The sequence below is a fragment of the Hyaena hyaena genome, unplaced genomic scaffold, assembly GCF_003009895.1.
Source record: "Hyaena hyaena isolate Hyena2069 unplaced genomic scaffold, ASM300989v1 scaffold_598, whole genome shotgun sequence".
In the NCBI taxonomy this organism is placed as follows: domain Eukaryota; kingdom Metazoa; phylum Chordata; class Mammalia; order Carnivora; family Hyaenidae; genus Hyaena; species Hyaena hyaena.
In genome coordinates, this window is record NW_024081233.1 from 752,339 (window position 1) to 766,750 (window position 14,412).

The window sequence follows — 14,412 nt, forward strand, 5'->3', positions numbered from 1 at the left end:
TATGTGTATGAATGTAAGTGAGGAAAGGTTGAAGGCGCCAGCTAACCCAGAGCCGTGGGGCCTCAGTTAGGACTTTGCAGTGGGAGGCATGGAAGGGTTTTGACAAGGAGGTGACGTCACTACTGAGACCAGGTGGGACAGGACAGTCGTGCAGAGAAGTGGTGGCAGGGGCATGGAGAGACGTGGATATATGGGAGATGGGTTCGTGGAGTAGAACTGATTGCATTTGCTAAAGGAGTGGACGTGGGGAAGGTTGAAGAACCGCGTTATGGAGCCACATCTTTGGTTAAAAAGCTTTGTGGTGATCTTTGAAAATTGTAATCATTTTATCCAAGACTGTCAGCATTTAAAAAATGTTTTTATTTTTAATTGAGGTATAATTGACCCGTGGCATATCAGTTTCAGGTATACTACATAATGATTCAACATTTGTATGTAGCAGCCAGCATTTTAACATTTTATGTGCTTTTTTTTTTCTATTTCTCAGCTCTGTCAATAATCTAATTGAGATAAGACTTAAAAACTTGAAATTAATGGAGATTTACTCCTTTTTTATTCAGGTTACGTTTCTAGGTTTTAATGAAGAAACAGATGCTGCTCACATACAGGTATGGTCGATTCATTGAACTGGAAAAGATCCTGAGAGATTATTTGGAACAGGTTTTGAGATCATGAAATTTGCCTTATTCGCCCAAAATGTACATTAAATTCTTCTGTTATCATTCCTGTTTGAAGCTAAAAGATGACATTTTGCAGTCAGCTCTTGAGTGTGTTTTGGACATTTTCCCTTCTAGCATTTTCAGAGTGTTCTTGTTACAGAGAGCAGCTTTAGGTTAGGAGACCACAAGTGTGGTTTATCTGAGAAGCCTGCCAGCTGCAGGCGAACTTTCCTTCCATTCTGTGCATAATGAAGAGAGTAAGACTTGTTTGTTAATTTGGATGGTCTTAAAATCTGACCTCATCAGGTTTTTGTATTTTTAATTGAGATAGTGTTAAATTTAGAAAGTGAAGTTTGTAAAAATAATGATTAACTAAAGCAAAAATTTTAGCCTGATTTAGGCAGGTATTTAGAGAGACTGGTAGTTGAGATTATGATCAGCAAAGGAAAGTTTCACGGTTACATGAAGAGGGTTGAAGCTCTTGTGGATGTGGTAGGCACCCTTTTTTTTTTTATACCTTATGCAGCTGCTTAATATTTGTGATTGCCACGTGTTTCCTTTTGTGGTAGTGAAGTGTCTCCTAACAGAAGAGGTAATACAGTTCACTTCTTTATGACTAATGCATATCAGGTGGTAATGAATGAAAATTCTGCTGTGTGTTTTGATAGTGCCCTTGCCTGAAGGAAATAATTTTTATTTAATTACTTAAAGTTTATTTATTTTGAGAGAGAGAGAGAGCGCGCGCGTGTGTGTGCGTGCACGCGCACATGTGTGGGGGAGGGGAAGAGAGAGAGAATCCCTAGCAGGCTCCACACTGTCAGCCCTAATGGAGGGCTCAAACTCACCAACTGTGCGATCATGATCTGAGCTGAAATCAAGAGTTGGACACTTAACTGACTGAGCCACCCAGGTGCCCCTGATAGAAATAGTTTAGACAGAAAGCACAAGAGAGGATATATTCCTGAGAACATAGGGCTTTGAAAAGAGAAGTGTTCTAAAGTATTTCTCTCTTACTCTACTTCCTCCTTAAGAGTTACTGATGAAGCCATGTTCATAAAGGAAAGTACTCTTTGAGGGGTCAAAGACATTAATAATTCTTTCACTGGGTAAAATATTTACATAAAAAATACAAACAAGTAAAATAATAAAAATCTATTTTCTTTGTATCTTTATACAATTTTCAGTTAAGTCTAATAGAATACGTTGGAGAGGAAAGGAAGAAAAATAGATTTGTATTTTACAAGTATAAAATTTAAGCTCCAAGAAGTACATTGTATTGGGAGGAATCCCTATATGTAGGAAAATTCCATGGTTAACCTGAAGATTGCAGGTTGACATTTGCAGCTAAAAACTATTAAAAGCCTAACTGTCATGGATGTAGGAAGTACCATGAAAAATGCTTTATAGCTTGATATCAGTACTTAAAAAGGCTATAGAAATAGCAAGTATCAAAATATTTTAGTACATTTTATTTTTAAGTTAAAAAATTGTTTATGATAAACTACCTATGTTAACTATTTTGAACTGGAAATTATATTCACCAGTGGACCTTATGATTTTCAGACAAAGCCCTCATTACAGGAATCTTAACAAAAGTATGGGGACACATGGGTGGCCCAGTTGGTTAAGCATCTGGCTTAGGCTCTGGTCATGATCTCACGGTTCGTGAGTTTGAGACCGGTGTCAGGCTCTGTGCTGATGGTTATGAAGCCTGCTTGGGATTCTCTCTCTCTCCCCCGTCTCTGCCCCTTCTTCATGCCCCCCCTCCCTGCCCCTCCTTCTCCTGTCCCTCAAAATAAGTAAGTAAACTTTAAGAAAATTGTTTTTAAAGTATTATTTATTGTATTATTGTTTTAAATTAGGATTTAGCTGCAGTTTCTTTGGAACTTCCAGATCTTCTGAATTCACTGCACTTCTGCAGTCTAAACGAAAATGAAATTATTTGTATGAAGGATATAAATAAATCAGCAGATAGAAACAATGGTCCTCTAAATCAGGTAACTTTTATGTATCATTTCTAGTGAGTTTTTCAGAGCAAATTTTATAATGATGTTTGATGGACAGTGTTAAACTTTTAAATGCTTGGAGTTTTTTTTTTTTTTTATGCGATCTCAAGGAAATATGATTTATAAGAAACATAACTCATGAAGCTTTGAAATTACTGAAGGGGATCAAATAATTTTGGCCATAGATTTAAATTAGTTTTTTCATGCGTGAAGTTCCCTAAATGATAATGCAAATATATTAATTTTTTTTTTTACAAAATACATTTCTGGATTTCTTGAATTTCTTCTACCTTTCCCCCCCTTTATGACCAGTTCCAAATTTATATAAATACTGTGTTTTAGAGAATATACTGTAACTTGTTTTCAGGTTAAAAAAATTCAGTGTAAAGTGGACATTGGAAGACGTGTTCTTTATTTGTAAATAAAATATCACCATTTCAGACAGATAGTTTTATAACCTTCAGCTTTCAGTTCTATACTGAGTATTATTTTGTTGATAATACATCAAAGAAAAATGCTTTGCATTTTTCACTTTCTAAAAATTGAATTAGTAGGTTTACAATTTGGGTTACTTATTCCAAGTATAAAAGAATACTGTGTTCATTTTGAGGTCTACAGATTAACAGTAGAACTGCTTGCCACATTTTCCTTAATTATAGTCTTCATTTATGTTTACTTTGTTTTATTTGCAAGGATTACAAGAGATGATTAGCTATTTAGTCTCCACCTTTTTCAATTAGTCATTTGTCAATATTTGTGTTAAGACAATAATTATGGAAAAAATCTGATGACTTCTATTCCTGATCAAAGCTGTAAACATTAGGGTAAATTGTAATACAAGGGATATTTAGGTAAAAGGAAGGGAAGATTCTTTATAATAGGAGAGGAGGTGGTACCAAGCTGGAAGCTACTGGAAAATGGGATACAAAAATAGAACTTGGTTCCTGCCCTCAGGCAGTTTACAGCGTATAGTTGGTGAGCTGGGTTAATGAACAAGGGAACCCCCAGGGCTGTACAGTCCTATAGGAAAACTTAATTGCCAAGGGCAAAGGTAGTAAGTTCTATAACATTTAAGGAGGTAGAAGAGGTGGATTTGAATGCCGGATGAGAGAAAGACTGGGAGAAAAAGAGATTGGGAAGTGAGAAATGTTGCAGAGAAAGGATGACAAAGAGAATTGAACGGTCAGGAAGCCTTTCAGGATTCACACATTTCTTTTTTTTCCTGAGATGATGTTATTTCTAGGCTTCACTTTTCAAATAATATGCTTTGTATGGATAATACATTTTGAAATTAAACTTGTTTTTCATCTTTCATCTTCCCCAAGAGCCATCATTCTGGAATGCTCTGTGTCATGAGAGTATCGCCTACGTTACCAAGACTCAGAATTGATTTTATCTTTAGCCTGCTAAGTAAATACGCTACTGGTATAAGATATACCCTGGACGCGTACTTGCATCAGAAGTGCCAGCTTGAAACTGCTCAAGAAGATGATGACGACACCAACCAGTCCGTGTCTTCCATAGAAGATGACTTTGTCACTGCTTTTGAGCACTTAGAGGAAGAAGAGCCTTTAAAGCCGTTTAATGATGGTTTGTTCTTTACTAGCCTTTCTCTTGAAATAGGAAATTTTAAATTTTAAAACATTCAGTTTTAAAATGTTCAGTTTCATTTGACTTGTTCCATTGAAATTTATTTTGAAATTTGGTGCAATTTAAACATTCTACCCTTTTGTTTTTTTGACTGTGCAAGGCATTTTTCTTATGATTTTAAAGTTCACTGTTCTCTGGTTTTTTGTTTTGCTGTTTCTGTTCTTATTTTGGTAGTACTGTTCAAGCACTGTTTACTTCATTACATTAAGTGTTTGGACCATGCCCGGGTTCAGATTTGAGGAGGGTTAGCTGGCAGAGAGACGACTTTTGTGTTTCTAACACACGCAGTAAGAGGCTAAGCATTTTGTAGATCCAGGTATTCCCATGTGTGAGGTAAAATGAAATTATTTTAGTAAAAGGTATACTTGCTCTCAAATTCATTTAGGATGATTCTGGTAAACCACAGAGTGCAGAAGTCATTTATGTTACAAATAAATATTTCATGCTTAAAGTCTACTTATTCCCATTGAAGTGAATTAATTTTTAAAAGATTCTGTTCAAGAATAACTTGATCACTTTATTCTTTTCCTGTAGGAATAAATGTTGCTGCACTAAAGAGCCAGTGTGATGCTGCTTCTCAGACTTCTGGTCACCAATCAGAAGCCCATGATTTCAGGATTCCGGTTAGCTCTGGGAGGCAGACGTCATTGACTAAACCTTCAACTTCCTTAATGAATATGCTGGTACATAAAGAACTACCTTCTGTGAAAACTTCAGTCACAACATTAATTTCTGAGCCTTGGATCCAAAAGAGTTTCTATAGATCATCTAATGCTTCAGATAAAGGTAGTGATACACAGAAACCGTTTTTTTCTTCTTCTCCTGCCTATTCCTCTGAATCCGAATGCTCAAGTCCAAGTCCTGTTATTTTCTTGGATGAAGAAGGATATCAAAAAAGCCTAAAAGCAAAACTTGAGTTACCTAAAATTCCTGTGATGAAAGATGATATAGAGGATTCAGACTCAGAAGTAAGTGAATTTTTTGATAGTTTTGATCAGTTTGATGAGGTAGAACAAACTTTAGAGACTTCTTGTCCATTTCTAAAAGATCCTGTGGTAGGAAAGCCGTCGCTAAAGAAAGGACACAAACATGAAAAATCTTGTTCTGTAACTACTACTATGAATCCTCAAAAATTCAAGTTTGAGCGTCCAGCTCTCCCAGCTAATGTTAGAAAGCCAACTCCTCGTAAACCAGAGTCCCCGTATGGTAACCTGTGTGACGCCCCAGATTCACCTCGCCCAGCGAAGGCGTCAGGGGAAGACAGTGGTCTGTTTAGCCCTATTCGATCCTCTGCCTTTAGTCCTCTTGGAAGCTGTGCTCCTGCTGAATTTTTTTGCCAAACAGATATTGGTGGAGATAGGATTCATGAAAATCATGATTCTGTTTACTACACCTATGAGGATTACGCAAATAGCATTTCATGTGAGGTTCTGGGCTCAGTTCTTCATACCCAGAGTACTAATGCAACATCAAACATTGATAGCGTTAAGAAGGGAGGAAATAAAACCATAGCTCTTAACAGTGGAAGCCTTGATGAAACAAGTAAATCTAAAAATAAATCCTTGATGATTAAAGATAGTATTCAGAAATTTGCTTCAGACCTTGTGGAAAAAAGTTTTGGCAGTGCATTTAAAGACCTACAGAAAGGAGTCTCTTCATGTACCAATGCGTTGTGCCACCTGGCCATCAAATTGACATCCTCTGTTTTTCAGATGGCATTTAACGAACTGAGAAGGCAGTGTGCGTTTTCACTGAGAGAACGTGCCATTAGTGGTCTGGCTAATTTTTTGGTGAGTGAAGCTTTATCAAATGCTTTAAAGGATTTACAGTATGTAAAAAAGCAGATATTCACGAACACAGTCGCTCGGTTTGCTGCGGATCTAGCCGAAGAGCTAGTTTTTGAAGGCATCATGGAAGTGTGTCAGTTTTCCTGTCCTCCAACACCCTCATCCCCACAGTGTTGGCCATTTGACTATGAAGACAAAGCAGTGAAGTCCTACGCAAAAGACTTGTCTGAGTCTGTAATACAGGAAGCGTTCATCGAACTTTCACAAGCCGGTGTGACCTTTGCAACCAAGGCAGCAGTTAGTGTTTCCACAGATAACATAAAGGACGCGAGCGCAGGAAATTTAACACCTCTGACACAGACCTCCATGTTTTCCCCTGCTTTTAACAACCAGACCCTTACGGCGACAAAAGCCATGCAGGAACATAAAAAGGAATTCACAGTACAGCAGGCCTTGTTTTGTACTTCGGGAATTGTTACTTCCATACCAGTGCCCTTGGCAGGAAGTGCCCTGCTCCCATATCATATTTCATCTAATATCTATCAGTCAAAGTCTCGTCGGTCATCTGATGATAGTAATTTGAATGGCGAGTCTACCCAGACGCATGCTACCACAAAAAACAAAGAAGAGGAAGTAGCGTGTCTCAGAAATATTTGTTTACCTTCAGAGCACAGTCCAGGTAACCAGAATGATTTGAAACCAACTAATGAAGACACTGAAGTGCACAGCTCTTCAAAATTAACAAGTGATCCTGTGATTATTAGCAACTTTTCTGCAGCAGTGGTGCATACGATTGTAAATGAGACTTTAGAGTCCATGACATCATTCAAAGGTACAAAAACAGTTGATGAACAAACAGATGGTGTAATTAAAACAGTAAAGGGAAAAACCCTTCCTTTCTACTCTGATCAAGCAACAGTGCAACAGGGCGAAGCTAGCAATAAGGACATGTTTGCTGATCGATTATCTAAGTCTATTATTAAACATTCCATCGATAAAAGCAAATCAGCGATCCCAAACGTAGATAAAAATGCTGAACTCAAGGAAGACTTGCCTGTTCCGGGAGAAGAGTCACAGTTGACCTTGGAAAAATTCCCCAAATTTCTTGATGCTCAAGGTCACTTACCACACTGTTCACTTTCAGTAGGAAAGGACTGTGTTCCAGAATGTAAAGCTTCTATAGCTCATGGATTTTCTTTTGAGACCCTGCAACCTTGTCCAACAATTGGGGGTCAGAAACCTGATTTGAAGGAAGTTGCTAAAGACAAATCTGTGAAGAAGCATAATTTGAATAATGCAGCACCTGAGCCCTTGTGTTTTGGGCAAGACCACCCTTTTCCTCATTCACATACTTTCTCCTCTACCATGCTTACTTGTGTGGACAGTTTACATGTGGAAGATAAACAGAAAATTAGAGACGGAAATGTGATACCTGATACTCCTCCATCCACTCCTCTCGTACCATCCCAGGCTGGTTCTGAATGGGATATCAAGAAGTTAACCAAAAAACTCAAGGGGGAATTAGCTAAAGAATTTGCACCAGCTACACCACCCTCTACACCTCACAACTCCTCTGTTGGTAGTTTGTCTGAAAACGAACAAAACACTATAGAGAAAGAAGAGTTCATGTTGAAACTCATGCGATCTCTTTCAGAAGAAGTTGAAAGCAGTGAAGATGAAGAACATCCAGAAGTGGATGTGAAGTCAGAGCACTCAGGGAAGAAAGTTCAGTTTGCAGAATCGTTAGCCACCCACATCATTTCTCTGGCCACAGAAATGGCAGCTTCCCATTTAGATAATAAAGTCACTCAAGAACCCAAGGTTAAAAGCCCTTCCTTAAATGTGCAGAATCAAAGAAGTAGGTCACCTACTGCTTTAAATCACTCAGAAGAAAATTTACAAATGTTACGCAATTTTGCAGGTGACATGGCAGCAGAAGTCATTACGGAAGCTGAGAAAATAGCAAAAGTTAGAGGCTGTATGCTTTTCAGGCAAAGGAGGAATAGTTGTTACATTGATGGTGGCCAAGGTGATAGATCAGAAGAGAAGTTGGATACCGAGGCTCTAGCAAACCCCAAAGGAGTAGATCCGTCCATTCTTTCATTACCACCAAGTTTTTGCGTGTCTGGTCTGACATACAAGTATCCCAGCTGTGAAAGCGTGACAGACGAATATGCAGGTCACATTATCCAAGTGCTGAAACAGGAAGGTGGTAATAGTGAGTTAATAATGGACCAGTATGCCAATAGACTTGCCTATCGATCTGTTAAGTCAGGATTACAAGCAGCAGCGAAGACAGCCAAAAGGAAGTGCAGCTCCAAAATATTCCCTGTGCAGAGCTCACAGGTGACAGCCAAGAACGAACTCTTAATATTCTTAAATAAAGAGCACCACCAAGAAGTAGACAATGAACGACAAAGTAACAAAAGTGGGGGTTACCTTTGTAAAAATCAAACTTGTGAATGGACGCCGGATACATATAAAAATGAGTGCTCTGAACTGTATAGTTTTTCAGCCTCTCTTGCTCACAGCATAACAAGAGATGTTAAAAAAGAGCTGACCGCGTCTACAGTTGGCTTGCCAAAATCCTTAACAGATTCTTGCCTTTATGAAACGTCTGGACACGATGAAGATACCAAGTTGCACACTGAGCCAGAATTTCCTCAGACTCTTCAGCCTTCCTTGCAAAATCACAGATTTTACCACAGCATGGGCAGCTTAAATGGGTTTGGTTATGGAGAGAGTGTGGTTCAAGCTATAGAACAGTATGCTAAAAAAGTAGTGGATGATACTATAGAGCTCAGTTTAGGATCTGCAGTTTTCCATGTGTCTGAGTCCACAAAAGCAGCTGATAGGGTCACGTATGCAGAAAAGTTGTCACCTCTTATAAGTCAAGCCTGTAGATATTGTGACCGTAAAGAACTGCACGATTGCACTGGAAATTCATCTCAACATGTTTCCAGACCCGATCCACTTGCTACTAGTCAGCCAGCTTCTAAATCAAAACTTAGCAACATCTATCAGGAATCTAGAATTTTTCATCTTGATGTCCCACAAATTCATGTTGGTCTCGATAAGAAGACAGTGCTTGCTGAGAAGATAGTTGCTGAAGCTATTGAAAAAGCAGAGAGAGAACTGAGCAGTACCAGTTTGGCGGCTGATAGCGGGATCGGACAGGATGGCATTAGCTTTGCTGAAAGCCTTACCACGGAAATAATGACGTCGGCGATGACCAATGTCGGACGTGCTGTTAGCAGGTGAGTCTCAGATTTCTTTTGGCTCTCTTCGATAAAATGAAAAGCTAAACTCCGTCATAGGAGTCTTAGATCCTATTCAGAAAGGTACAATTATTTTTAACCCCAAAGTTAACAATAAATTTTCTATACTACATTTGTGATTTGTTTCATATCCTGTACATTACTCCCCGTATGTGTTGTCTCATTTCCCAGCAGCCCTCTGAGGGGAGGTGTTAACCATCTCCCGAACTAGAAAAGGAGGCTTAGCAAGGATGATCACCTTGCCTGTTCACATAGCTATGAAGTAGGTAAAGTTGGATTGAAGGAACAGCCGGAGGGTTTTATACAACAAATATAGAATATTACCATGGTAATCAACTATTCTGAGATTAGATTTTTTTATAGTGTTTTAGTTTTTTCTCTTTACAAAGATACGTTTTCTTATAAAGAGCATAATTTAACCAATTGCTGTGAGAAAGAAAGCTTTAAAAATTCTCTGAAGATTTCCACTGCTGCCATCACTTTTTTTTTTAAGATTTTTTTAAATGTTTATTTTATTTATTTTTGAGGGAGGGAGAAAAAGTGAGCAGGGGAAGAGAGAGAGGGAGAGGAGGGAGGGAGGGAGACAGAATCTGAAGCAGGCTCCATACTCTGAGCCTTCAGTACAGAGCCCAACATGGCGCTCAAACCCACCAACAGAAATCATGACCTAAGCCAAAGTCGAGCCATCCGGGTGCCCCACTTTCTCTCTCTCTCTTTTTTTTTTTAAGTTTATTTATTTATTTTGAAAGAAAGTGCAAGTTAGGGAGGGGCTATGAAAGTGAAAGAAGCCCAAGCAGACTGTCTGCTGTCAGTACAGAGCCTGACATGGGGCTCGAACCCATGAACTGAGAGATCATGACCTGAGCTGAAGTCAATGCTTGACCCACTGAGCCACCCAGGCGCCCCTTACTTCTCTTGATAGGCCCCTATTTAAGGGGATGTTGTTTCTGAGAGTCTCACAGAGTCCTGTTCTTCAGTAGCTGTGTCTTGTGCTCAGAGAATCTAACACCTTCGTTCAGATTTAACACTTTTAACCTTTTTTGTCTCCCAGAAAAGTATCAGGATCAACTTTGTTATTAGTTGGTAGGATTTTGTCAGTCCCACTGAAAAGAAAAAGTTCCTAGGGTTGGGGTGGAATTTAATGGAGTCCCAGGATTTTCTCAGATTTTTTAGCAAGTTTTGTCAAAGCTGTGGCAATGTCTGTCTCTCTTCTTAGCCATCTTAAACTAGGCAGATGCAGGTTGTCCAGGACCCTGGCCTCCAGTTGTTCCCCAGCATCCTCGTGAGAGGTCCCTGGGCGTCTCTCCCAGCAGCCTCCTTTCTCCTAGAGCAGGAGCTGGCACACTACAACCCAAGGCCAATTCTGGCCACTGTTTGTTTTTTTATTTTTAATCATCTGTGAGCTAAGAATGGTTTTTACATTTCCTCAGTGGTTGATAAATCAAAAGAATACTATTTTGTGACATATGAAAATTATATGAAATTCAAATTTTATGTTCAAAAGTAAAGTTATATTGGAACACAGCTGTGCTCATTCATTTATGCATTGTCTGTGGCTGCTTTTATGCTTTAGTGGCCAATTTGAGTAGTTGGTATAGAGATCTGTGGCCAACAGTGCATAAGTGTTTGCTCTTTGGCCCTTTACAGTAAAAATTTGCAAACCTTTGTCCTAGGTCTGCATTCTTTGTTCACGATTACCTATCAGTTCTTAATATGGTGATAGACATAATAATAAGTGGTTAATAAATATATGGATAAATAAGTTGTAGTAAACGAGGCTTTTCTACCACTGAAGCAACCTTCCTTATATAATTCCTTAATAAAATTAACCTCAGGCTATTTTAAATGTTTCTCCCTGTGTCCCTCTCCAAGCCTGTGGGAGGAAAAGAGACTCACCTCTAGATTAGAGTCTGTAAGACACCCCTCCCAGGGCCTGGCAAATGCCTTTGCTATTGATAGCTCAGTATTTTCACTTTCCTTCTTACTTCCTTGGGTATGTAGGCCCTTGGACTTGTTCATAGAAGCTAGTGCTGTCCTATTCCAACTTTTTATCAAGGCCAGTGGAATATTATTTTGTATTTCTTTTTCCTTTTGTCTTCTTTTCTTAATAACTGTGCTTGGGTTCTGTAAGTGCTGATTTAAAAGTTGACTCTAGTGTGTATAGTGTACTGTTTCCCAGTTTCTGTTTCTGATGTTAAAATGGTTTGCCTTTGAAGCTTTAAGAGGGATTCATTCAGATGGCTTATTTTTAAAAGTATCATCTGGGTTCTTTCACTATTGTCTCCTTTCTTGCAAATGTTTGATTCATGAAAATAACCATAAATATTTCACAGAGCTGTAATGTACAGAAGAGTGGTTGGCATATGAGTATCAAATGGGGAATTATATGGTAGTGCATTTTTAGAAGAGCAAACATCTAAACTCTAATCTGAGCTATTATTTATGAGCCAGAATAACTGAGCAGTCATTAAAACTCTTCTCTGGACCTCATCTAGTGGGTCATTTCAGCCAAAAAACCATTAAGATTGTGGCACATTCCAGAAGAGTGTTAAAAAGAAAAGAGAGCAAAGGAGTGCTCTGTTATGGCTCAAAACTGTAATGTGCCTATCTAGTATAATTCTGGTTGCTGTATCTTAAATATAAAGTGAGGATAGCCCCAAATGGGGTGGGCAGTTCATGGTTTATCCTAGGCACTGGGAACACAGAAATAAGTAAAACAGTAAAAAAAAAAAAAAAAAAAAAAAAAAAAATGTGTGTTCTTTGGAGCTTAGGTTACAGTGGAATAAGACAAAGAAGTAAAATACAAAGTATGTCACAGAATGATAAGTACTTTGGGGGGAAACTAAAAGAAGAGACGTGGGGGTAGAGGTGAGGTGGGGATGGTGGTGGTCAGTGGCAGCAAGTGGGGATGGCTGGCAGTTTTGAATAGGTAACCAGGGAAGCAGCACTGACAAAGTAACATTTGAGCAAAGAACCCAAGGTGAAGAGAGAAGTCATGTGGGAATTGAGACAGAGGGTACCAGGCAAAGGGGTAGGATTGTGTATGTTGGGAAAATAGCTCAGAGGCTGGCGTGGCTGACATGGTTGAGCTGGGGAGAGTAATATGTGAAAGAAAATGGAGGTTACAAGAGGGAATCATTCCAGTGAGTATAAGGATTTGGGCTCTGATTGGTGAGAAGCCACTCGAAGGTTTTGATCAAAAGACTAACATTTTTCCTCTTCATCTTTAAAAATACAATTTTTAAACTGTTATGTTGAGAACAAAATATAGAGCGGGCAGTTAGAGTAAGTGAACAGTGAAGGGCCTTTCTTGTGAAGACGGAATAAAAACCTAAATGTCTCTTCTTCATTGAAAAAAATGAGAAGGGTTATGATCCGTGCTCAGAATTTTAAAGAGATTTGGCTAGTTTGACCATAGGCTTGATTGATGGTAGTTGAATTCCTCAAACGACTTTTTTGTTCTTAAAGCCAGAAAGAGCTTCCTCTCACCACAAATAAAGGGACAGCCTTAAAAGCAGGTGATAAACTTAGGGACTTATGCTCCTCTGTCGTGGTCCCAGTGAAAATAGAAACTGCTTTAAAGAGAGTTTAGATAAATGCAGCGCTTGGGATGGATCCGTAACAGATACAGCTCAGTTCACTTTGAAATTAGGTGCACTCTTGCAGGGTCTCTTCATTAGCAGATACAAAGTGTTGGGTGGGCCACTGGTATGGCTCTGAATATCATTTCTTGTTTTTGTACTTCTTATTGTCAAATTGGTAGTCTTAGAATTCAGAATCTGATGCTTTCGGATTGATTTTTTTTTCCTTCCTCTTTCCCTTCCTTCTAGTCCAAAAGAAGTAGAAGACGTTCAGTCAACTGAGTCACTTGGCAGCCAGCAGCTGAACCTCAGTATAGGTGATGACAGCACTGGCAGCTGGTCCAATTTAAGTTTTGAAGAAGAACACCAGGATGAGAGCAGCAGTTTTCATCACCTAAGCGAAAGGTAACTGAAATTGTACATGGGATCCTCAGACCTCAGAAGTAGCTTTACACTGGGTACTTAAGAATGATGAATTTGAAAATTCTGCTGTTGTTTTCAAAATGTATTTTATTATCCATAATATGGTTCTAATGGTTTTGCACATTTATTTATACAGTAATAAGCCAAGCTAATTGTCTTTGGGTACACCAGTGGTTGATATGAAAAATATTGCCTACATTTGATTTTATACCCTTAGGATTTTCCTGGACTTTTGTGAAGGTTAGTTGGAAAAAATGTATTTCTTGCCTTTAAAAAGAGTCTTTCTTTTTCTTTCTAGTCTGGGGTAAAGGATAGTTATCTGTAAAAGGTATCAAAATGGCCGTGTAATTTCCTTATTATTAGGTAAAGTAATATCTTTTGGGGAGAAGGAGTTCTCACTTAGCCTGCTATTCAGGAACAAAATGACCTGGAGCATTTATATGTGAATGACTCAAAATACATAAACTCATCATAAAAATATGGTTTTGTACAGCAGAAGGCACTTAACCTCATATATAATTTTTCTTAATATTATTCATAATAACAATCTTTGGAATATTATATTAATTGCAGTACATTTGTTATATTCTTTTTTTTTCTTTAATGTTTTTTATTTTATTTATGAGAGAGAGAGAGAGAGAGACAGCGTGAACAGGGGAGGGTCAGAGACAGAGGGAGATACAGAATCCGAAGACAGGCTCCAGGCTCTGAGCTGGCTGTCAGCACAGAGCCCGACCCGGAGCCCGATCCCACGAACTGTGAGATCATGACCTGAGCCGAAGTCTGACACTTAACTCACTGAGCCCCCCAGGCAACCGTTTCTTATATTCTTAACTCTATAAAGGCATTCCTGACTAAAATATAAAATGCCATAAATTCTTACCCACATTAATTGATAATTGTAAATAACAAGTGTCCTCCACAACTGAGTCTAGGGAGAGGAAAGGGTTCTTAGTTTCAGGCTGTGGAAGGGACCCCGTGAGGCTTCAGCTGAACAGAGCCTTGGAAGTGACTTAGCAGGAGGGGGA

General features: G+C 38.8%; 1 protein-coding gene across 3 annotated transcripts in view; it reads left to right on the forward strand.

Annotated features, from left to right (window-relative positions):
• Nucleotides 1–14,412, forward strand: part of AKAP11 (A-kinase anchoring protein 11) — a 46,139-nt gene that overhangs the window by 20,754 nt on the left and 10,973 nt on the right. For all 3 annotated transcript variants that reach the window (XM_039257087.1, XM_039257086.1, XM_039257088.1), the window contains 5 exons: nucleotides 561–608; nucleotides 2,522–2,656; nucleotides 3,991–4,255; nucleotides 4,850–9,359; nucleotides 13,211–13,366. In XM_039257087.1, coding sequence (XP_039113018.1) covers nucleotides 561–608; nucleotides 2,522–2,656; nucleotides 3,991–4,255; nucleotides 4,850–9,359; nucleotides 13,211–13,366 — 5,114 coding nt within the window. The remainder of the gene's footprint in view (nucleotides 1–560; nucleotides 609–2,521; nucleotides 2,657–3,990; nucleotides 4,256–4,849; nucleotides 9,360–13,210; nucleotides 13,367–14,412) is intronic.